The sequence below is a fragment of the Zingiber officinale genome, chromosome 5B, assembly GCF_018446385.1.
Source record: "Zingiber officinale cultivar Zhangliang chromosome 5B, Zo_v1.1, whole genome shotgun sequence".
Lineage (NCBI taxonomy): Eukaryota > Viridiplantae > Streptophyta > Magnoliopsida > Zingiberales > Zingiberaceae > Zingiber > Zingiber officinale.
In genome coordinates, this window is record NC_055995.1 from 23,387,213 (window position 1) to 23,413,394 (window position 26,182).

At 41.3% G+C, this 26,182-nt stretch overlaps 1 protein-coding gene across 1 annotated transcript; it reads right to left on the reverse strand.

Annotated features, from left to right (window-relative positions):
• Nucleotides 1-4,848: 4,848 nt before the first annotated feature.
• On the reverse strand, nt 4,849-19,951 carry LOC121987295. The gene is made up of 2 exons (XM_042541163.1): nt 19,406-19,951; nt 4,849-5,039 (listed from the first exon to the last, which is right to left on the reverse strand). The coding sequence occupies exons 1-2, from the start codon at nt 19,664-19,666 to the stop codon at nt 4,944-4,946; spliced, it is 357 nt and encodes a 118-aa protein (XP_042397097.1). The 5' UTR covers nt 19,667-19,951; the 3' UTR covers nt 4,849-4,943.
• Between the last annotated feature and the right edge of the window lie 6,231 nt (nt 19,952-26,182).

The window sequence follows — 26,182 nt, forward strand, 5'->3', positions numbered from 1 at the left end:
AATTATGTTGTGACCTTGCTGCTTTTGGTTCTGTTGTGGTGTAAATTAGCCTCAGTGGATGAACGAATTTCACTTCGATGTCTTCTGTTGAAATGTATTAAATTTAGTTATATTTCATTACCAGTTTACAGAACACTCTTCGGATCAAACATGAATTTCATATGATTTTTATACCACTGACTGAAGAATCTGGAATAATGTTGTGACCTTGCTTCTTTTGGTTCTATTGTGGTGAGTTTTAAATTCTATTTTTAGAAGTTATATAGTTTGATATTGCACTTCATGTTTGTTCCATGCTTCTAGTTGTTTTCCATTAGAAACTAGAGATCTTTGCATGCTTATGTTTAGGTTTACGTTTATGCCCTGTTTATGTTGCTAAGCATGCACATGATAAGCTGATGCATAAGTCTATGCTTAAGCTTTGATATACAAATTACATGCTTATGTTTAGGTTTACAATTATGGCATGTTTATGTTTATGCATGCTCACACTATGTTTATGCACAGAATGACGTGAAATCCATGTTTAAGATTATGTTATGAATTTGCATGCTATGTTAAGATTTACGATCATGCTCACGTTTAGGTAGTGATCAAGTTTATGTTAAGTGCATGATTAAGTTTATGTCCATGTTTATGTAATTATGAAGTTGAGTATGACCAGTGTCCTTAGCCCGGGAGCTCACCAATTTTACGTGGTCGAGTGTGACCAGTGTCCTTAGTCCGGGAGCTCACTAAATTTTACGTGGTTGAGTGTGATCGGTGTCCTTAGCCCGGGAGCTCACCAAATTTACGTGGTCGAGTGTGATCGGTGTCCTTAGCCTGGGAGCTCATCAAATTTTATGTGGTCGAGTGTGACCGATGTTCTTAGCCCGGGAGCTCACCAAATTTACGTGGTGGAGTGTGACCGGTGTCCTTAGCCTAGGAGCTCACCAAATTTTACGTGGTCGAGTGTGACCGGTGTCCTTAGCCTGGGGGCTCACCAAATTTACATGATCGAGTGTGACCAATGTCCTTAGCCCAGGAGCTCACCAAATTTATGTGGTCAAGTGTGACCAGTGTCCTCAGCCCGGGAGCTCACTAAATCTACGTGGTCGAGTGTGACCGGTGTCCTTAGCCCGAGAGCTCACCAAAATTCTAAGTGGTTGAGCACGATCGATGTCCTTAGCCCAGGAGCTCACCAAACTATGTAGTTGAGTGTGGCTGGTGACCTTAGCCCAGGAGCTCACTAACTCTGTGTGATTATGATCTTTTCCATGTTTAGCTTATTTACATGTTTTTGCTTCTGTTCATCCATAGTATGTACGTTTATGCCAGCTAGTATATTTATGCCTATATATATATATACATGCTCATGATTATATCTATTTCATGCTTAGTTATTTACATGCCTATGTTTATGTTTATACTCGTATGCCTATGACAACTCCTATGTTCATGGCCATAATATGCCAGTAGGTAAGTCCTAAGTTACCTAGCCTAGGCATCCCTTAGTACACTAGATGATGGGCGCTAACTATTGCATAACATGGTTCTGAATGTGCTGAGTCTCTCGACTCATATATTATAACTTTTTTTTTCAGGAAATGAGATGAATGAGGCAGGAGGCCATGACTAGTGAGCTAGCTCGGGACAATGGCAGTACAACTCGAAGACCGTCTAGTTTAAATTTCACATTTAGTTATATTTTCTTTTGAACTGTCTATGTAATTTTATTTGAACTAAGAAATCATTATGGAAGTATGAGTAAGTGGCGCCCGCAGTTTATGTATTTTCTTAAAAGTTATGAATTCAAAAAAAAATATGGGGTGTTACATAGAATCTGTGCTGATATTCTTTACCATGATCTAATAACTCTGAACTCTTTCTTTAACTTCTAGAAACATGATGTCGACATACTCGGACTTCAATGAATTACAATTGTTCTTGGTATACGCTTTATTATCATAGTAGATCTTTAGTGGTCTGTTAATGCCATCAACGATTTGCAATGTTATGATGAAGTTTTGCAACCAAATCCCATGATTAGATGCTTCATATCATGCTACCAACTCGGTCTCTATAGTAGAAGTGGCTACTAGTATCTGCTTGATGTTCTTCCAAGTTCTAGGTCCTCTAGCAAGCATGAAAATATAGCCCAAAGTTGACCTCCTACTATCTAAGCATCCAGCAAAATCAGAGTCTAAATATCCAATCACCTCCAAATGATTTTTCTTTGATACGTGAGTGTATATCCTTTAGTTCTTTGCAAATATCACATCACTCTCTTTACCACTTTCTGGTATGACAATCCTGAGTTACTAACATATCTGCCTAATATCCCCACTATAAATGTTATATTTGGTTGAGTATAAACTTGTGCATACATAAGACTTCCCACTACTGACGCATATGGAAATTGTTCTATCTCCTTTATTTCAAGTTCAAGTTATGGACATTGCTGCAAGCTGAACTTGTCACCTCTTGACACAGGAGTGTCACCAGGTGTACAATTCTGAATATCATATCTTATAAGCATATTTTCAATATAGCCATGTTGTGAAAGTCCAAGAATACCTCTTGAACGATCATAATAGATCTGTCTGCCTAAAATAAAGGATGCTTCACCAAGATCTTTCATTTTAAAATTACCATATAAAAATGACTTGGTTTCATGCTACAGATCCTTATTATTACTCGTAAGTAATATATCATCCACATACAAAATAAGTATAACAAACTTGCTCTTACTGAACTTAACATATATGAATTGATCAACGGAGTTCTCTTTAAATCTAAATGAGATAACCACTTGATTAAATTTTTGGTACAATTGACGGGGTGTTTGCTTCAAACCATAAATGGACTTCTTTATCTACATACTAGGTGCTTTAAGTCCTTAGACTCAAAGTTCTCTAATTGTACCATATATATATATATATATATATATATATATATATATTCATCTATGTCTCCATTGAGGAATGTAGTTTTTATGTCCATTTGTAAAAGAATTAATAAACTAATTGATGAAAAAAAATGCATAAAATTTACTTAGTTTGCAATCAGAGGATTGCTAATCCAAGACTATAAAAAGCTCACTAGAATTCTTCTTTGGGCAGAATAACCTCTTACAACATTGACAGCTCACAATCAAAGTAGTAGAACAGAAAAGAAAATAAATTCATGTACAAGTGTTGTTGTCTACTACTGAGACCAGGGCTCTATTTATAGCCTACTGGTCAGATCTGATCGTTTGCTGACATGGCAGCTTCAGTTGCCTGGAATGGCTCTGGGCATCTAGGAATGGATAAAACTTTATCCATGTTACAACGGTTCACAACGGTTTGCAAAAGATAGACTTATCCTGGTTCGGGCGCTCGGACTGGTCCGAGCACCCAAATGCCCTTGCTCAACCTCACGTCGAGGAGGCACCCCTGGGGGTGCTGAGGGGTCTGGAAGCTCGAACTAGTCTGAGCACCTGAACGGTCCGAGCACCCGGATAGTCAACACCACGTTGACCGTCCTGTTTCTCCTCTGTTCCGGCTTCATTCGCTTGGGTGATTTTGGCCATCCAAAATTATGCTCACTCAAACCCATCTTCCGATCTTCTCCTTGAGTAATCTTTCACTCCGACTTCTCGTCCCTTAGAAATGCGGCACACTTCTTTCTCGTCCACCAGTGTACTCCTCCGTAGCACCTCGTCCCTCGAACATACCAAGTCCGTCGACTCTTTCCTGTGCCATCCTTCTCACTAGCTGCATCTTTTGCTCAACTTTCTATGCTCCTAAGTTCCTGCACACTTAAACATAAGACATCAAATACACACAAGACCTAACTTAACTCGGTTGACCACATCAAAACTACCTCGGGTACCTACAATCATTGTATAATTTTTATACAATTTTGGTTGTACTTATTGTAAAATTATTTCTTGTAATTATTGCCAAATTTATTTTCTTAAAATGATTTTTCCCCCTAACATAACTTGGGCTCATGCAGTTCAAAAAAGGAGAGATTGTAAACATCCCGGGTTAGTTTTGATGTGGTTAACTAGGTAAAATTAGGTCTTGTATTATTTTGATACCTTGTTTCTAAGTGTGTAGGAACTTAGGAATACAGAAAGTCGAGGGAAAGACGTATCAGATGAAAAGGATGACACAAGAAGCGAGTTGATGGGCTCGGTGCATCTGAAGGATGAGATGCTACGGAAGAGCATACTGGTGGATGCGAAGGTGTAACGACCCGCCTCCTACTAACTAGGTTGTGAGACCGATCGATACATTATGCTGTGTTAACTATTCCATGACCATCATTAAATCTAAGTGCGGAAGCTGTATTAATTAAAATTTTGCTAAACTATTATCATTTCTTGGTTCTACATGTGCTAAGGGGTGTAATCTAAACTATTCATGACATATATTACATTCCCCAATGGTCAAGGAACTTAACTAAGAGTTTCTTGCTGATATCAGGCCTCCCAATCGATCCACGGATCGATTGGAATGGCCGGATCGATCCGTGGATCGATCCAGGTGGCTACTGTATGTGGGGCTTAGGTTGGATCGATCCAGTGATCGATCCAGCACGCTATTGTGCTCGGGCAATATTCTGGATCGATCGGCTGATCGATCCAGACTGGCCAATCGATCCAGTGATTGATCCCAGAGCCTTCTGTTCGCGACAGAATTTGCTGGATCGATCGGCTGATCGATTGAGAAGCCTCCAATCGATCAGCCGATCGATTGGGGTTTCTGATTTCGTACCAGAAGTCTGATTTCAGCACTGTTTCGTGCCTCAATCACACATAAAAGTTCTAAAATGACTGGGAAACATTCTAACATCACATAACTAAGGTTCTAAGCATGGTAGAGTGCATAATTTACTAGTTCATGTCATTTAAACATACTAAAGTGCGAAACATGGTAAAATACTAAAAAGTTCCAATGATTTAACAAAACTTGCTAGATCCCTAAGATCTTTATTCCAAGTTCCATCCACACACGTCTTTGCAGCATTGTCCTCCAGCCTCCGCTAGTCCATCTTCCCTTTACCTTTATCTGCAGTATAAGGAAAATAGTATCTGTAAGCTTGACAGCTTAGTAAGAAACCATCTACCTCACTAAAACATGCATTCGATGCAATATTATGTTTTTAAAACATGCTACTTGAAATACATACTGAATATGCTAAGCATGGTATGGCATACAACACATAGAAAGCAAAACTAATCATAAACTATCATGTTGTATCAACAGAAAGCTACACCGATATAAAACTGAGCTAAGCTAATACTAATCTGATGCTGAAGCTGTACTGAGTTCACATAACTATTTTGTGATGTTTGAAAACTATATTCATAATAGATTAAAATAATAATCAAGCTGTTGTTTGGGCCCGGCAACTGTACTTGCTATGCGCGCATCCCTAACTAAACCCGAGGTTGCAAATTCCGAATCTAGTAGGGTTACTAGGCTAGTTGAACCTAGGGACGACTATGGGAGTCCAACCCAATGGATATCTAATCCAGTACAGTGCCACTGAGAAAGTAAAATACTGAACATAAGCTAATAAATTCTTGTCTTGCTTTTACTAGGTTGTCTAAACCCAGAACTAGGTTATCTAAACCTAGAGGCGACTGTGGGAGCCCACCCATTGGACATCTGGTCCTGTAAAAGCTGGAGCAAGACTCAATAAGCTATGAAATGCTTCTATTGCATTTATCTAAGCCACTAAAATGCCTAAGTTGCATTTTTCTGTGCTAAACAATTTAAATCGAACACTTGGTATGCGCTAATTCGCATCCTTTGTGTCGGTAGTCTACATATTACTAAACTAATACATGAAATTCACATGAGAGCTACTTATACTGCAGGTGAGGGGTTTCTTACCTCCTGCTCGAAGTTTCTTACGATTCTAATCGCTAGGTTTTCCGGAGGAGACAATCCTTTCGACGATCTTCTCGCGTCTATGCGTTCCTCTCGCGGAGGGGAGCGTCCTCGTGTCGAAGTCATCGCCAAAAAGTGCTCCTAGAGCCCTTAGGGCTTGGTGCGCCGAGAGAGGAAGAGGAGGGAGGGGCGGCGTGAGGTTAGGGTGAGGAGAGGAGAAGTTGCGTTAGAAAAATAACTCTTCACTTAATTCCTCCCTTTTTATATTAAGTGGGTAATTTCGCCCAACTCTAACTTAAATAAAATTGTTCCCCTTTCCTTTCAGCACAGCCCTACTGGGTTCACTTGGTTACCATGGTTCACTATAAGTCATAGGACCAAATAGGTCTCGGGTTCAATACCCGCGTAGGCTATTTTACGGTTGTATTTGTTTTTGCTACTTCCGCTGCTCTAAAAATTCTATAAAAATATTCCAAAATTCTAGAAAAATCATAGAATATTTCTAAAATAATTTTGATAATTTTCGGGCGTTACAATCCTCCATAACTTATAAAAAGTTCATCCTCGAACTTAGAATAACTCTGGGTACTTCAGTCTCATACTGGCTGCTGTCTCCCAAGTTGCCTCTTCTGCTGTGTGACTGTGCCAAATAACTTTGACTAATGGTACTTCCTTGTTCCATAATTTCTTAACTGCTCGGTCTATTATCTGAATAGGCCGACTGTCATAGCTGAGGTCTTCGCGGATTTGTACCGACTGGGGCTCAAGCATAGAGACATGAAATACATTGTGGACAGTTGACATTTCTGGGGTAGCTCTAGCTCATATGCTACCTTGCCCACTCTTCTGCGATAAGGTATGGTCCCACATATCGGGACTTAGTTGCCCTTCTTCCCAAAACGCATTACCCCTTCATGGGAGCTATTCGAGAACAGAAAACTCTAAATGTATCGGCATAGCTTTTACGGCTCGAGTTGTTTCTACCCTCTTGTGGTATCTGCCACTAGATCTGTCTGGAGTTCTAGTTCCTTCTGTTCACCACTCTCATACCAGCAGATTGGAGATCTACACCTCTGCCCGTAGAGAGCCTCGTAAGGTGCCATGCTGATGGTGGTCTGATAGCTGTTGTTGTATGCAAATTCTGCTAAGCTCAGATATTTGCACCAACTTCCCCTAAAGTCTAGGGCACATGCTCGGAGCATATCTTCGAGTACCTGATTTACTCGCTCCGTCTGACCATCTGTCTGAGGATGGAAAGCTGTGCTGAACTTTAACTTCGTGCCCAACGCTGACTGTACACACTCCCAGAAGTGTGATGTGAATCTGCTGTCTCTGTCTGATATAATGGTTCGTGGGACTCCATGTAGTCTAATGATCTCCTTGAGATACAACTGTGCTAGCTGTTCCATGGAGTAGGATATCCTGATAGCTAAGAAGTGGGCTGATTTAGTCAACCTGTCGACTATTACCCAGATGGTATCAAAACCATTCGTGGTTCTGGGTAGTCCCACTATGAAATCCATGGAAATGTCTTCCCACTTCCATTCGGGTATTTGAATGGGCTGCAAGACTCCTCCTGGTCTCTGATGTTCTGCCTTAACCCTCTGACAGGTTAGGCAGATGCTGACATATCGAGCGATGTCTCTCTTCATCCCAGGCCACCAAAAACGCTTCTTCAAGTCCTGGTACATTTTGGTGGAGCCTGGATGCATCGCATAGGGAGTCTTGTGAGCCTCATCTAAAATCTTCCTGCGTAGTTCCTCCTGATCTGGAACACATAATCTGTCACCAAAGTACAACACCCCGCTAGCGGACACTCTAAATTCTCCACTTTCTGTTCCTGTTAATCCTTGCTTGATTTTCTGAATTTCAGGATCCTGCTCCTGAGCTGTCTGGATGTCACCAAGCAAGGTAGACTCTAATGTCATAGTAGAGAGCTGTCCGACTATGAGTTCGAGACCGAAATCTGTGATCTCTTTCTGTAGGGGCGGTGACATGGCTGCTAAAGATAATAGGGCATCACTGGACTTTCTGCTAAGTGCATCTGCTACCCTATTTGCCTTCCCTGGGTGGTAGAGGATGTCTATATCGTAGTCCTTGACCAGCTCTAGCCATCTGCGCTGTCGCATATTCAAATCCTTCTGAGTGAAGAAGTACTTCAGACTCTGATGATCTGTATACACTCTGCACTGAGCTCCATACAAGTAATGTCTCCAAATTTTGAGAGCGAACACCACTGCTGCAAGCTCAAGGTCATGAGTAGGATAGTTCTTCTCATAATCCTTGAGTTGTCTAGAGGCGTAGGTGATTACCTTGCCGTCTTGCATCAGCACTGCTCCTAGTCCCAACTTAGAGGCATCACTATAAATATCGAAGATGTCTGTGTTCTCGGGTAGAGCTAGAATAGGTGCACTGGTCAATCTTCTTTTTAGCTCGCTGAAGCTGTTCCCGCAGTCCTCTGTCCACTGATATTTCCTGTTCTTCCTGGTGAATTTTCTGTAATAACCTGCTAATCCCAGAAAGCTTCTGATCTCGCTAGCGTTCTTGGGTCTTTTCCAGTTACTCACAGCTTCTATCTTACTGGGGTCTACCATAATACCATCCTTTGAGATGATGTGACCCAGGAAGGGCACCTGATCCAACCAAAATTCACATTTTGTGAACTTGGTGTACAACTGGTTCTGCTGAAGGGTCTGCAGTACTATTTTCAGGTGCTCTGCGTGTTCTTCCTGAGTTCCTGAATAGATAAGAATGTCATCGATGAATACGATAACGAACTTATCTAAGTATTCTCTGAATACCCTGTTCATGAGGTCCATGAAAGTAGCTGGGGCATTTGTCACACTAAAGGGCATGACTACGAACTCATAATGTCCGTATCTGGTCCTGAATGCTGTCTTGGGTATATCCCCTTCTTTAACTTTCACCTGATGATATCCTGATCTGAGGTCTATCTTAGAGAACACTGCTGCTCCCTTTAGCTGATCGAACAGGTCATCTATTCTGGGAAGAGGATACCTGTTCTTAATCGTGACTTGGTTCAGTGCCCGGTAATCTATACACAGGCACATCCTCCCGTCCTTCTTCTTCACGAACAATACAGGCGCTCCCCATGGTGAGTGACTAGGGCGTATGAAGCCTTTGTCAAGCAGCTCCTGTAGTTGCTCATGAAGTTCCTTCAGTTCTGCTGGAGCCATGCGGTAAGGTGCTTTGGAGATAGGATTTGTACCGGGAATGAGTTCTATCTCAAATTCAATCTCCCTGTCTGGTGCTAAGCCTGGTAACTCTTCAGGGAAGACTGCTGGGTAGTCACATACGACTCGGACCTCTGCTAGCTGTCGGTCCTCATCCTGACAGGTACTGACTACCTGTGCTAAAAATCCCGTACATCCTGAATCCATTAATCTCTGTGCCTTCATAGCTGAGAGAAATTTCTTGGCCTTTCTCTTTGGTTCTCACCTGGGTTGGAATACAACTTTCTGCTTACGGCACTCGATGGAGGCACCGTATCTGATCAAGAAGTCCATTCCAAGGATGACATTGTAGTCAGTCATATTTAGCACTATCAGATCACAAAAGAGTTCTTTGTCTGCTATAATGACTGGCACTGCTCTGAGCCAATGCGTGGATACCATAATTTCTCCTGAAGGTAACGTCGTCAGAAACTGACTACTGAGTAGCTCTGGAGGTCTTGGTAACTTCTCAGCAAATGCCCTGGATATATAAGAATGGGTTGCCCCAGTATCGAATAAGACAGTTGTACTTTGCTGTAAAATATTAATCTGACCTGTAACAACTGTCGAGGCTTTTGCTACGTCCTCTCTGGTCAGTGAATAGATCCTCGCATTGGTTATAGCTGGAGGGGCTTCTAGTCTGCCCTAGCTGATGTGGGGACCATCTAAAGCGGCCTGCATCTGATGCAACTGTGTTGGCTTGGCTTCGTACTAGATCGGCTGTGGTGGAGGAAAGCTGGCCTTGTTCGGACATTGCTTGGCCATGTGCCCTTCTTGTCCACATTCAAAGTATCCTCGTGTGCCCTTGCGACAAACTCCTGGGTGAAATTTTCCACAAGTAGCACATTTGGGATAACTAGGCTGTTTGCTGGAGTTCCCTTTCCAGTTAGAGCTGTGGCTCGGTTGTTTCTGAGTACCTGAGCCTCCTTGCCCTTTGGGCTCTGAGAGGACTTTCTTCTGCTGCTTGATATTATTCTGGTAGTGCTCGGTGGTCAGAGCATTGCTGACTAGTTCTTCGGTGGCTTGCGGCCTATGAACGCCGCCAGCCACGTTCATCGCTATTTCTGGCCTCAGCATCTTGAGCATCAACCGGACTCGTTCTTTTTCTCTGCTGACTAGTTTAGGGCATAGACGAGCCAGTCTATTGAATTTCTTCACGGCTTCCTCAACTGATAGGTTGCCCTGACGAAACTCAGTGAACTCGTCGTAGTGGCGGTTTGTGACCCGCATGTGAAAGAACTCCTCGAAGAATTCTTTCTCGAAGTCAGCCCATGTCATCTAATTTACTAGGCGCTTCGCTCTAATTCTCTCCCACCACATGCGTGCATCTCCTGTCAGACAGAAGGAGGCGCACTTCTCATGTTACGGCGGTCCGAGCTCCATCGTACTCTCCGTGTTTTGAACCGGGCTTGAGCATCCCATGGTTCCTTGGTGCTGAGAAGTTTTCGAGCTTGACTCTCCGCACTGGATCGGATAGGCTTCTCTCCTTGCCTCGTGGTGGAACCTCTAAGACTACTGGAGTTGCTAAGTTTGGTTCCGGGGTGACCGTGGGAGTATTCTGCTGATTAGCCTTTGAGGTGGCTATTTCCTGTTGCTGTTTAGCTAGCTGCTGCTGTAACTGAGCCACTAATGCTGTAAGGTCTGGGGTAGGCACTGAACTGCCTGCCTCATGCTAGGGCTTAGTAGCTGGTGCCCTTCTAGCTGGGCGTCCTCATGCCATTCTAGAGACATAGAGGCATATATGACTAATACAATCTTAATAGAGTAACTACTGTTATCATTTTAACTACTATCATAAACAAGCATGCTTTAGTTATCTACAACATGAAAGCAATAAACATAACAAAGTGAGAGGTATTCTTACTTGGAAGCTGCAGGTTCAATGCTGATGTGTGTGTAGGAAGTATGGAAACTGCTCTGATACCACTCTGTAACGACCCGCCTCCTACTAACTAGGCTGTGAGGCCGATCGTTACATTATGTTGTGCTAACTATTCCATGACCATCATTAAATCTAAGTGCGGAAGCTGTACTAATTAAAATTTTACTAAACTATTATCATTTCTTGGTTCTACATGTGCTAAGGGGTGTAATCTAAACTATTCATGACATATATTACATTCCCCAATGGTCAAGGAACTTAACTAAGAGTTTCTTGCTGATATCAGGCCTCCCAATCGATCCACGGATCGATTGGAATGGCCGGATCGATCCGTGGATCGATCCAGGTGGCTACTGTATGTGGGGCTTAGGTTGGATCGATCCAGTGATCGATCCAGCACGCTACTGTGCTCGGGCAATATTCTGGATCGATCGGCTGATCGATCCAGACTGGCCAATCGAACTAGTGATCGATCCCAGAGCCTTCTGTTCGCGACAGAATTTGCTGGATCGATCGGCTGATCGATCCAGAGGCCTACTATTCACGGTACGAACTTCTTAATCAATCAGCTGATCGATTGAGAAGCCTCCAATTGATCAGCCGATCGATTGGGGTTTCTGATTTCGTACCAGAAGTCTGATTTCAGCACTGTTTCGTACCTCAATCACACATACAAGTTCTAAAATGACTGGGAAACATTCTAACATCACATAACTAAGGTTCTAAGCATGGTAGAGTGCATAATTTACTAGTTCATGGCATTTAAACATACTAAAGTGCGAAACATGGTAAAATGCTAAAAAGTTCCAATGATTTAACAAAACTTGCTAGATCCCTAAGATCTTTATTCCAAGTTCCATCCACACACATCTTTGCAGCATTGTCCTCCAGCCTCTGCTAGTCCATCTTCCCTTTACCTTTATCTGCTGTATAAGGAAAATAGTATCTGTATGCTTGAGAGCTTAGTAAGAAACCATCTACCTCATTAAAACATGCATTCGATGCAATATTATGTTTTTAAAACATGCTACTTGAAATACATACTGAATATGCTAAGCATGGTATGACATACAACACATAGAAAGCAAAACTGATCATAGTAATAGAGCTAATCATAAACTATCATGTTGTATCAACAGAAAGCTACACCGATATAAAACTGAGCTAAGCTAATACTAATCTGATGCTGAAGCTGTACTGAGTTCACATAACTATTTTGTGATGTTTGAAAACTATATTCATAATAGATTAAAATAATAATCAAGCTGCTGTTTGGGCCCGACAACTGTACTTGCTATGCGCGCATCCCTAACTAAACCCGAGGTTGCAAATTCCGAATCTAGTAGGGTTACTAGGCTAGCTGAACCTAGGGACGACTATGGGAGTCCAACCCAATGGATATCTAATCCAGTACAGTGCCACTGAGAAAGTAAAATACTGAACATAAGCTAATAAATTCTTGTCTTGCTTTTACTAGGTTGTCTAAACCCAGAACTAGGTTATCTAAACCTAGAGGCGACTGTGGGAGCCCACCCATTGGACATCTGGTCCTGTAAAAGATGGAGCAAGACTCAATAAGGTATGAAATGCTTCTATTGCATTTATCTAAGCCACTAAAATGCCTAAGTTGCATTTTTCTGTGCTAAACAATTTAAATCGAACACTTGGTATGCGCTAATTCGCATCCTTTGTGTCGGTAGTCTACATATTACTAAACTAATACATGAAATTCACATGAGAGATACTTATACTGCAGGTGAGGGGTTTCTTACCTCCTGCTCGAAGTTTCTTACGATTCTAATCGCTAGGTTTTCCGGAGGAGACGATCCTTTCGACGATCTTCTCGTGTCTATGCGTTCCTCTCGCGGAGGGGAGCGTCCTCGTGTCGAAGTCATCGCCGGAAAGTGCTCCTAGAGCCCTTAGGGCTTGGTGCGCCGAGAGAGGAAGAGGAGGGAGGGGCGGCGTGAGGTTAGGGTGAGGAGAGGAGAAGTTGCGTTAAAAAAATAACTCTTCACTTAATTCCTCCCTTTTTATATTAAGTGGGAAATTTCGCCCAACTCTAACTTAAATAAAATTGTTCCCCTTTCCTTTCAGCACGGCCCTGCTGGGTTCACTTGGTTACCATGGTTCACCATAAGTCATAGGACCAAATAGGTCTCGGGTTCAATTCCCGCGTAGGTTATTTTACGGTTCTATTTGTTTTTGCTACTTCCGCTGCTCTAAAAATTTTATAAAAATATCCTAAAATTCCAGAAAAATCGTAGAATATTTCTAAAATAATTTTGAGAATTTTCGGGCATTACAGAAGGACATGTGCGATGTTTGAGGGATAAGAAGCTGAGGTGGAAGCCTGCTCGAGGAGAAAGTCGGAGTTGGATTCAGGTAAGCTCAACTCTAAATGGTCGAAGCATCACCCAAAGAAGACCAGTTTTGAGGTTAACTGGTCAAGTTGGCTGGTGGAAGGCACCCTCAAGGTGATGGAAGATGCCCTCAATCTGGTTAGAGGTGCCTCCAATAGTTGTTAAACTACCGTTTAAAGAGGATAAAACTCTATTTAAATGAGGATAAACTATATGCTATTGGAGGCGCCTTGGACCTCTTTGGAGGTGGATTACTTAATGAGTGGTCAGCCGTGATCTAGTGAAGAGGGAGGATGCTACTATCCAATCTAGGGAAGAAGTTCTTCTCCTCAATGGATGGTGTTGGATCATAGAATTCGCTAGAGGGGGGGGGGGGGGTGAATAGCAATCGAAAAAATAGTAGGAAAGTCAAGTCGAATACGCAGCGGAAATACGAAAGACACAATGCTAACACAAACCAATTTTACTTGGTTCAGAGCCTTCGTCGACTCCTACTTCAAGGCCCGCACTCGTTGAGTGCTTTCGTTGGGCAATCGCTAATAATTTGAAAAGATGTTTACAAAATGAGTACATGAATTTGCAAAATGAAATTACCGATAATAAGAAAATAAAGACTAAATCATTGGTTGTCGGAGAAGCTTTGCAGCATAGCAAGAACGTCTTGGAAGCAGCGCGCACGAGAGCAATCATAGCAGAAGTTGTTGTCTTTTGCTCCAGGTGGTGGCCTCCTTATATAGGAAGCTCCAGGCACCTGGATCCCTTCCGGGCGCCTAGAGCGTGACGTCGGCCCAGCAAATCAGCACTCTCCATGTTGCGTCGGGATAGAATTTTACATTCTGGGCAACCGGACTCCGAGCGCCCGGATTCCTTCCGAGCGCCCGGACCACCATTTTCCAACAACTCAATTTCCTGTAAGAAAATGTTAGTCCGAGGTAAATGCAAATTATACTATCCTGCAAAACAAAATATTAGTACAATTATATATAAAAAAAGTAGAATTAGATTCTGTCTCCCCGAGACCAGAATCTAGTCATGATCTTAACTTAGATTCTCGAAATGGTTCTAAGTTGGATCGACGCCTACTGTTCCCTCGAACGGGGAACACACCCTCACCAAGTCACTCCCCTCCAGTGACTTACCTTAACTTACCTGCCAGACATCCGATCAGCTCGTCGACTTGTCTGGACTTCGTGCCAGCTACCTGGTCTACCCATCGACCTAGCTGAACTCCCTTGCAACACTGAGTTAGCACAATAGATAAGGCAAAACAGTGTTAACAGAATTAAAGTATAACCTAGGGTTATCTTTGTTAGGATGTATACTAAAAGCCTAGCTTTTGTATGAATATTTATTTTGAAATAAGAATCACATTGGTCAAATGTCTGCATTTAGTAAAATGCAGTTGCCCATTTAATTTATATTGTAGATAACATGGTATGTGGTGTCACACAAAAGATCATGTTATCAGTTCCTTATAAATTATAAATAGTAGCTCACAACCAAGATGGATTGAGACAAACCATTGGAATGGTTGTAGTGTAATTTGGTATTAGTTTATCTTGATTATAAAATTACACGAGTACACTATGTGTGTATTGAGCAAGACCATTTGAGGTTATTTTTTTTATACTGACTGCATAAAAGAATATAACCTCTATTATTATGGATGTGTGTACTCTTAATCCCGATATAATAACAAGCACATATACTTATTATTTATTTCTTTAATTTATCAATAGGTGAGATTTATTCGTTAAATCAATAGGTCTGATAAGTTGGGAAATAATATTATTTATATGGCGTGTTGTTGATTATAGAAGGAAACTGTGTCCTAGTTATCTAGGTTGATGATATCCCCTTGAGGAGCTCATAAGGATTGTCCTGTAAACCCTGCAGGTGGACTTAGTCCGACATGACAATGAAGTTGAGTGGCACTACTCTTGGAGCTAGATATTAATTAAGTGAGTTGTCAGTAACTCATTTAATTAATGAACATTCGATATTTTAAACACAGAGAGATTAATGTACTCATGATAAGAAGGAGCTCATAATGTAATATGAGATTGGTGCGGTAGTTCAATAATAACTCTTTAGTGGTATGAGTTATTATTGATGAACTTGAGTTGGGTGTTCGGGTCGAACACAGGAAGCTCAAGCTCATCAGGAGGTCAAAACAAATTTCTCCTCTCGGTTCCTGTTATAGCCTCTATATATAAAGCCTTGTATCCACCCAAGCCCATCTTCTAGTCCATGTTAGGGCCGGCCAAGCACATCTTGGTGTCCAAGATGTGGCCGGCCAAGCCTTGCTTGGTACCCAAGCAAGGGGCCGGCCACAAGGGAATTAAAAAGGAGTTTTAGTTTTTAAAATCTTTCCTTTTATAGCCATCCTTAAAGGGATTTAAAAGAGATATTTTAATTGTAAAAATCTTTCCTTTTATAGTCATCCTTAAAGGGATTTAAAAGAGATATTTTAATTGTAAAAATCTTTCCTTTTATAGTCATCCTTAAAGGGATTTAAAAGAGAGATTTTAATTGTAAAAATCTTTCCTTTTATAGCCATCCACATGGTTTTAAAAGAGAGTTTTAAATTTTAAAATCTTTCTTTTTATAGCTATCTACAAAGGTTTAAAAGAGAGATTTTAATCTTTCCTTTTTTGTAGTTATCTATAATGTTTAAAAAGAGAGATTTTAATTTTGACAAAACTTTCATTTTTTGTAACCATGATTTAAAAGAGAAGTTTTAATTTTAATCTTTCCTTTTTTGTAGTCTTCTACATTGTTTAAAAGAAAGAGATTAATTTTAGACTTTCCTTTTATAGCCATCACAATAGAAAATTTAAAAGAGAGAGATTTTAATTGTTATTAAAATTTCCTTTTTTGCCATGACCAAGGATTATAAAAGAGAGGTAGAGGGTGCCTTATGGGATATACACATCTCTTAATTCTCTTGCTCCATAAGGGGTCGGCTCTTCCTCTTCCTATTCTATTCCTTGGTGGCCGACATTCTCTCTTTTTCCCTTCCTTTTCTTTTTTCTTCCTTAGGGACGGCGGCACAAAAAGTGGCATCTTCTTATGGCCGGTTGCTTGGAGAGGAAGAAGAAGAGAAAGTAAGTTTCCTATTTTGGCTTCCCTTGGTGGCCAAATTTCTCGGAGAAGAAGAAGTTGATAGGGTAGATTTCATCTTGGTAGATCGTCGCCCACACGACGTCCAAGAGGAGGAGAGGAATACAGCAGAAGATCAAGAGGTCTTTAGCTACAAAGAAAGGTATAACTAATTAATTGTTTCCGCTTCAAATTAATTAGTTTGAGTTCTTTGTATGGATCCTGAAATACCAACACAAGAGGCTAGCGATTTCGTGTTTCATTTTTTTTTGTGTTTCAATTTAGTGTTTTGATCTTGTGCTTCTATTGTGGCCTTTGTAGTTAAACCTAGGGTTACTGTAAGAAGTTTAAATATCCAATTTCTTTGAAAGGCTTTATCTAGGAAGTGGTGGATGATCCCATAACTAAGAAGGCTAAGTGCCTCGCCATGTTTAACCTGGAAGTCAATCCTTGAAATAAATATTTAATCAACTTCTGTAACATGGGATGAACTTAGATTAATAATGTTAAGTATCGTTTGCAATCTAAGTTTTAACTATTGAAGAACACATGAGTTGAACTTAAAGTAAAAATATTAAGTTCCGTTTTCAATTCAAGTTTAACTCATGAGGAATACATAGGTTGTTAGGAAAGTTCTGTGCTTGTACAAATTTTTGTACAAGGAAAGCAGAATGAAATTTCGAGTAGCAACCAACAATCTTCCCCTAGGGTTTCCTAGCTTCACTCAATAGGACTTCCATTGTCTGGCTTCACTCATCAGGACTTCCTCCTCCTAGCTTTACTCGCTAGGGCCCGACTTCATTCACCAGGACTTCCTCCACCTAGCTTCACTCGCTAGGGCCCAACTTCACTCACCAGGACTTCCATCACCTAGCTTCACTCACTAGGGCCTGGCTTCACTCACCAGGATTTTCACTACCTAGCTTCACTCACTAGGGTCTAGCATCACTCACCAGGACTTCCACTACCTAGCTCCACTCACTACGATCTGGCTTCACTTACTAGGGCTTCCACTACCTAGCTTCACTCACTATGGTCTGGCTTCACTCACCAGGACTTCCATCCACTACCTAGCTTTACTTACTAGGGTCTGGCTTCACTCACCAGGACTTCCACTTTGCTTAACCTCCAGTTAGGACTTCTCCTTGTTAGTCATCTAATCCTGACTAGACTATTCTTTTCCAAACATCAAGTCCTATTTGGATTAACCTTTGGTCAAACTGACTAGACTTAGGTATATTGTCAAGTATAGAAACCCTAGAGGTCGACTGCACCAACAGATGGAAGTTATGGAAGATGAATCACTGACGATAGGAATTGAGTGTCGCTAGATCGGTGGAAGAAGAGCTAATCGGAGGCATCGATGGAGAGCTTGACATTGAGAGGATTGAGAAATAAGGAAGTACACCAGTGGTAAAGAGGAGATGAGGTAAGGGAATTCCCTTGAACCCTGGTGGAAGAATATTTTGGTGTCACAAAATGTGGATGAAGGTAGATCATCGGAGCTCGGTGGTGGCACGAGGATGAAGTAAGATATCCCCTGAGCTTCTCTAGTGGTTGCTGAAGGATGGATGGATGAGGAAAGAAAATATCTTGACCTCGAGGGATGAAGGTGGATAAGCTCTAGTGGTCGGTGGCAATGGAGATGGTAGGAATTGTCAATCCTCTGCTTTGTGCCCCTCCTCTATAATTGATGATCTTTTAGATTACTGTAGCTTCCCATTTGAATCATATCAAATCTCCATCAATGACCGATGTTATTCTAGATTTGATCCATTGGTGGGAGCCAATCTAGATCTAATCCAAGGGCTCAGATCTAGATCAAGAGTGATAATATATTCTCTCATTGACTTTGATAAACCAAATCATGATGGATGGCCTAGATTCTTTTGGATCTTAGATGCATGGTCTAGATTGATCTAGATTAGTTCTCCTCCTTTAATCCTAGTCTTAATCTCATTTTGGATCGATCTAACTCGAGTTCATGGCCCTTTGATTGCTTAAAAATACCACATTCACATAATTAGTCATAATTCCATAAATAAAAGATAAATTGTATTAAAGTTCAAAATGAATCCAACTAATGAAATATAATATCAATGTGAATTTACCACAAGAGAGGATCAAAAAACATAAATATAGAAACCTAAACATCATGACAAAATGATTTATCAGTGAGCGATCAAAGCAAAGCAACCCACTACACAAGCAAGGCAATCCACACAAAAAGCAAAGCAATTAATCCCAAAAGCAATTAAGTTTTTGGGCATTTGGCCTTTAAACATGTCGGGGGAAAGAGTGAAAAGGTCATTTATGAGCTTTTCAAAAGCCTCCCCAATATCCAAGTCTTTGAGGCCCTGCTGGGTGGCCAGACTCCCAAGTCTTCACACTGGTACTTACATGCTTCAAAGCATGCTAAAAAATGTGCATATTCGCTCTCCCATCTGCTGATTTGCTATTGGGTCAGTCCAGAAATCGGCTCACTATTTCTTAACCCACTCTACCTCAGTGTTCCTAAGTGAATCTATTTCATTCTAGAGTTCACTTCATAGGGGTTTTTTGTTAGGAGTTCATGCAACTCAGCCCGAAGTGTCTCCTTAAAATAGTTACGCCTCCACTTGAATAATAGTTTCTTCTACTTGAGATGCTCGATAGGCTGCCTCTTCCAGGGTTGTTTTTTCTTGGATTAAGGTTACTTTCAAGGTGTTGACCGAAAGTGGTTTTCTCCTCTTGTAGCTATTTCACTTGGTGTTAGAGCTCATTAGACAGATGCAGGGCCGCTGACACATATTCATCTAGGACATTAACCTAGACTTTTAGTCGTAGAATCTGAGACATAGAAGCAAGATGCAGGCTGGGGTTTTCAAGGAACCTTTTCACAGCCTCGATGATCCTAGTTGTGTATTGCTAAGGAAAAGAGATCAATAGTACACCAATGCAGAGGGAAGAATTGAAGGATACCTTTGTTGTTTCCTCAGCCACATAGTATGGTAGATCCTTCCATGGCAGTTGGTTGGTAGGGATATGTTTGCCCTTCTTAGAAGCAATTGGTTGTAGAGGAGGGAGCCCAAGAGGAAGAAGCGAGAGGCTTCTGCTATTGGCACCAAGGCAGGACCACATGCCCCAACTAGTTCCTCCGTGATCATACACGATGCAACCTCCATCCCAGAAGGAAGTGCCCTCCCGAAAGACACTACAAGTCCCACCTTGTTGCGACCACATCCTAGGTCTCCCTCTTAGAAAAGCTAAAATGGATAGCTACCAAGCCTTCGTGCGCCAGTCTTGCCAGAGTTGCTGACCACTGACCAGCCTATATCAGACTCCTCTTCCAGTCTCCTTGACTGTAGGTAGCCCACCTTTTGCTCATGAGGACACCTTGCCACTGTAGCCCTCTGAATGTGACTCCTATGGATAGCTGCCAAGCATAAGCCCTAGACCCCGCTTCTGCAACCATGCCAAGAAAAGGATTGTTGATCTCCCTCTCTTGCCACATTGGAAACTATGAAGTTGATTGCATTCTTCAAGAAATCCATCAAGGGGCATGTGGAAGTCACATCAGAGTAAGGTCCTTGCTCAAAAGACCCTCTTAGCCAGATACTTCTAGCGGACAATGTAGAAAGATGCAAGGTTGATGGTATAGGCATATGAAAGTTACCAACTACACCAACCCGAGTCCTTTCTTCTGATAGACTTCATGAAGTCATTGGTGGGAGCCTACCATTTTGACCAATGGGGAGTAGATATTGTTAGATTCTTCCCACTTGGCATGGCACAGAAGAAATTTCTTACTATGGTAGACTATTTCTCCAAATGAGTAGAGGCAGAGCTGTTAAGCGAAATCACAAGGAGACAATATTAAAGTTATTATGGAAAACTTTAGTCTATTACTTTAGAGTTCCACCAAAGCTCATATATGATAATGAGAGATAATTCCAAGGGAGGAAGCTACAGACTTGGTGTGCGGAGCTGAACATCCTGCAGACTTTCACTTCTGTGGCATACCTATAAAATACCGGACAAGTAGAAGTTACTAATAAAGATTTGGTGCAGGGATAGAATACCAAGATGGAACATGAGGGCAAGATGTGGGTTGAGGAGTTGCCAAGTGTACTTTCCTATCCTCATACCTACTCGGAGTGGGTGAGGGGGGCATTCGATGGAGAATTCAAAAGGGCTAGGTGAACGTATGAAGAATAAAAACTCTTTCCAACCCTTCTAATTTGAACCCCTGTCAAACATTGGATCTCTAACCTAGATTCAAAATAGAACACCCCTAATTTTGACATATTTAATTGGAAAAAATAGTGGAAAGGGTGGTCATGGGGTCTTGTTACGATTCCATAAGTGCACGGATTCGTCATCAGTAATAAAGATTATCGATCCCATGAGGACTGGTTATAAGCACTAGCAATGGTTCACTTAAGATTAGCTAAACTATCGATGGTTGTGAGTTATCTAAAGAAAAGAGAATGAGAGGCGGAAACGAGAACCAGTGAAGAGAGAGTAATTTACTTGGTTTATGAAGAGTTCTAGGAGTTCAGTTTCGTTGTGGTGGTATTGATGTATCACATTCTATCCTCTACTCATTGTCCATCAACTTGCATTCGCCGGAAGCTTAAGCTACTATCCTTAAGCACTAAATAAATAAGATCACTGTGAAATCTTGTTACAGTTAACCTCTGTCACTAGGGCACCTCGGTAGATCACAAGAATGTAACTCTAATTGATGTCATTAAGGATAGAAGTCAGGGTTCGGTTTGGTCTCTTACTTACTTACAAAGAAATTGCCTCTTCTTTCGAGGAAATACCCTAGATGTCCGTGAACGGTTTACCCTTGTCACTAGGGCCCCTCGGGTGTATGATCTAAGATAATCTCTCTACGAGGTTAGCAATTTCTACACAATCAATTAATACGTAATTTGAAACAAAGCAAGCGAAATCATCCAAAGAATATAAGCATAAGTACGAGTCTTACATCAAACCGATCCACTACTCCCTAATCCTAGAATAAAGAATCTACTCCATAGACGCCGGAGAAAAATCCGAAGACATGATGTAATTAAGCATACAATCCCAAACAAGAAGAGAGAAAGAGAAAGGATGCTTATTCAACAATGACGAGTGATCTTCTGATCCAATCCTTTGCTTCTGGAGTGGATGTGGTGATGAAGGATCGCTGGACGGAGTTCCTGGACGACGTGGAATGGTACCAAGGTGATTCCCTCTCTGACGGCTCGCTTCCCCCGGCTCCCCCCCTTAAGGAAAAGGGTTAAAGCCCTTTTATAGGCTAGGGCACGGCTGCTGCGGCATGACCGTGACAATATGGCACGGTCGTGCCCTTTCTTGTCTCTAGCCGCACTGCACGGCTGTGCCAAATGGCACGATCGTGTGAACTTCGGGCTCGGCTCCTTGGACACGACCATGCAGGGTTGCACGACCGTTCCTTGCTTGGCTTCGGTCGTGGGGGGAATCTGCCTTTGGTTGGCCGCACGACCGTGCAAGAGTTGCACGGTCGTGCACTGCTCCTCTTCTGTTTTGCCACACGGTCGTGCGAGGTTGTACGATTGTGTTCTCTGGCTCGTTCTGGTGCGTTGACAATCGCTGTTTTTGCTCCGAAAGTTGCTCCGAACAAAAGATTATATATGATGAGTACATGATAAAAGAGGCGATCATGCAAAGAATACATACGTATAAATCAAGTGAATGTGCATTAAAACATGCATAAACGATCATAATATTTATGCACATCACACCCCCAGACTTGAACCTTTGCTTGTCCTCAAGCAAAATGCTGCAAACTATGTTCATGAGCATCTGGCAGTGTTTCATAATCCCTAGTGCATTCGCCTAACTCTATCAACTAGTTTCATTGATAAGCACTATTGTGGAGTAACCTAAGTATGACTTAATCAAAAGTTCTTTGGGCTCGGTGTAATAAGTAACTCAAACTCTTCAAGTTTCAATTTTCTATCCTAGTTAATTCGTCATACAATTGAGTTCCTAATGTTCCCGGTGATAGACACTTACCTGCCACACACTTGGTTCATTTTCCTTAAATTACATAAGGTCTCAAAGGATACTACTCGGAATCAAGAGAAACATAACATTCATTTCCCCAGTAACCTAACTCGGTTTCAAAGGGGTGAATTGTTAGTTTCCACTCACGACAACTATTTTTTTTATCCCTTATTCAATTTTTTTTGGTGCTAAAGAGGTGTAGCACTAAACACACATGCGAGATGCATATGTTGTGATTTAAATTTTTCCAAATGAGTTTCCATGATCCGAGGTCATCCAGTAACCAAAATGTAAATAAGAAATCATCATGGGAACAAAAGTACTAAACAATTTGGATGAATCATAACTATTTCAAAAATATTTCTACTATTCAAGCTTAAGTACTTAAGTGTAGTGAAAATAAGATCCTTAAGGTTAGGCCAAAACTAATATCAAACTCCATACAATACTTAGCTTATTTCATGCTACTAAAGATAGAGAAAGGAGATACACCAAACATACTAACACTATCTTGACAACACATGAACTAAGAAAATGCTAATCATTCTGCTATCGGACAAGTAGTAGAAAAAGTAGAAGGTTTGATGTTCTCAAATATACCTCAAAACTAGAAATATGAAACTCATAAAATGCGAATAAACAAAGCAAACTATGCAAAACAAAAAAAAATATACAGAAAGAAAAGAAAACTTGACTCGACTCAGGTTGTGCAGACAGACACAACACCCCCCCCCCCCCCCCGACTTAGACTTTTTATCGTCCTGATGAAATCAATACGGTGACGGGGTGGGGGATAAGGGGGTCCCCGATGTGTGCTAGGGGAAATCTAGGCATACCAGGAAGATGATCAAGGTGTTGATGATATTGATAAAGGGCATCTACTTGTTGTCTAGTGATATCCATATCATCCATAAAATTCCTCATTCTTTCCTGGTCAACCTCATAGTCTTGAACGAACCCTGTCACCTGACTATGGAAGTCCCTAGTAAACTGGAAATGATCTTATACCTCCCTAAACTGGTCATCAGATAACTTTAAGCGACCCTCCAACAATTGTTGTTGGGTATTTTTCTTCTCATGAAGGGAGTCTAAGGAGGCACGGAAGCCAGAAAAATCAAATCTAGAGGGTCCCGTGCCATAGGCAAAAGAGTGCCTAGGAGGTTCCAGAAATCCAGAAGGCTGCGGGAATCCTGATGATGAGGGCTCTTGGTGGTACTCAGTTTCTTCTATAATGGAGGGAATAGTCTCAGGGTGTAAATCAGTAATCACCCAGTTCACGGAGTTGCGAACTGAAGTGCGCTCGGGGCAAGGAAGGGGTAATGGAAAATCATTGTTCCTAGGGAAGGCAAACCCATTCTCATCCCGACAAATCATCTTCATTGCAAGACAAGAATCGATGTCGATCTTGTCATTGCCATGAATGACCTCTAATCCATCAAGCTCACAACCCAGATTGAATGCTATTTGGGTGATCAATCCACTAAACACTATCATCCCCGAAGATGCTTTAGCTGCTCTTAATAAATTCTGTAAGAAATGAAATCTAGAATCAAAATCCACCTTATTCAACATCGCCCAAAGAGAATAGAGCTCTACCTTTCTAACCACCCCATCACTCTCTCCTCGACCAAAGATCATTTTGCTCATCACTTGGTGGAGGTATTGGTGTCGGCCTTTTTGCATGTCATGTGGCACATCAAATTAATAAAGATTGGAACCCATTCGTAAACTAAAATAATACGTGTAGTAAGGAGTCCCAAGTCGTATTTTTCCAAGGATAACTAGTAAGTGTGTGTAAATCCTAGAATTGGTTCTAATCAAAATCTAATTTCAACTTGAATACATCTAACTCCCAAATGTTCATTGGAACAAATTAAAATGGATCTAGAATGTAAGTCTCATCTAAACATGATAGACTCATTTCAACAACTTTGTATCAATTAAATTCAGATTCTCATGTATCCAACTTATAATAACAGTAATAAGGAAACTCAATAGTTAAAAGAACTTGTATATGTCAAAATATCATCCAATGCACGATTACAATCTAATTCAACAACTAAGCTCAAAGGCTCGTTCTCAACAACATTGGACAGAGGTAAACAATCAATTCCTCAAGATGAGCATTAACAAACTCAACTTCATCTCAGCAACAATAGATTCAATGCATAGCACAATGTTAGCTAACTAAATAACCTAAACTAATCAAACTAAGGTTAATCAGAACATCTAATTAAAAACACAAACTGGTTAGCAAACTAATCCAGTAGCTAATCTAGATTCGGATTGCAAAATTTTCACAAGTTCAGGATTGCAAGTGAGACCATTAGAAGCGAGATTTCAAAAGAAAACTCAAACCAAACTAAAGTAAGAAATGCAAACAGGAATAAAGTGCAATCTATCTATCAGATCTTTAGATCTGAGCAAGTTCAAGAACACATCAAAGTAAATTGTGAACAAAGTAAACATTCCTCATCACAAACCCTTGCCGCAAGCTTCTCCTCCCTGCCGTGAAATAGAACAACCACTGGAAACGCCTCTCGAGCTGTTGGCTTTGAATCTAGAGCTTCCAACTAATCCATCCGATCGTTCATAGCCACTGGGAACGCCTCTCGAGCTCACAACCAGATGGAGTCCCCAACTCACGAAGAAACATAGGCTGAATCTAAAATTTCGCGTCACTTGATTGGCTGATCGGATCCACTCAAGTGCAGCATATGGAATGAGGATGGAATGAAATCTGGAGCTACTGGGAACGCCTCTCGAGCTCCAGTGTCTAGTGAAGATCGCAGATAAGGGGAATGCCTCTCGAATCTGGATCGTGGAACTGGAATCAAAAATCAAACATGCGGATTGGAGAACACCCTCTGCCACTCTCTGTGTCCTCGGATGGTGATCGTCGGAGCTCAAGAATCTCCACCGATGAAGAACACTAACATCTGGATCTGGAATTGGAATGGGAACTGCGCTCGTCGCGCGAAGAAGAAGAAGAATTTACAGTGGAAAATCGCAAACACTCGAGCCTAATCTGCACTGTAGCTTCTCGCGGCATTTAAACCCTCCTCAAAATAGATCAGACGGCTGAGAATTCTCGGAGCTTGATCAACGGTTGGATTGTCTCAGATCTGGATCAAACTTCCTGGATCTTCATCAACGGATATGATCTGCTCCTCATTAGGTCAGATGGACCAGATTCCCAACGGATGGTGTAGATCAGCTCCAATCTTGAATGAACGACTATGATTGTTCTGGAGCTTAATCGTCTCGTTAAAACTCCGATCCGAGCACAGATTTGGTTCAAATTCATCCAAATCCAAGAACTTTTGATGCCTACAAAATAAGAAACAAATATTAGCATCAAATAAAGCCATAATACAATAATTTGTAATTAAGCCCAAAATCGACACAATTGTTAAAATATGATGTAAATATGAGTTCTATCTATGAAAACTATATCAAACCATGATTATATGAGTGAAAAATAGTGTAGTAAATCATGGTTATCAGGTATCTAAAGGTCGGATTTTGCATGCGGGATGCCTTAGCTCTAGAAGGTACGTAAGGGTCCTTTGATCTGGTTATTGATGTCCAAAATTCATTCCATCTAATCTCATCATCAAATCCACGGGCACCACCAATGGGTAAACCAAAATAATTATTAAAATCACTAAAAGTCCATCGAACTTCTTTATTCATCATCCTAAAAGTTATGACCCCTAC

Excerpts from the sequence above, each read along its gene's own strand:
- LOC121987295 (XM_042541163.1), bottom strand. The coding sequence starts at position 19,666 with ATGTGGTCGCAACAAGGTGGGACTTGTAGTGTCTTTCGGGAGGGCACT. Across the intron at positions 5,040-19,405 it reads TGGCTGAGGAAACAACAAAG|ATAAAGGTAAAGGGAAGATG; the intron begins GTATCCTTCAAT and ends CTTATACTGCAG.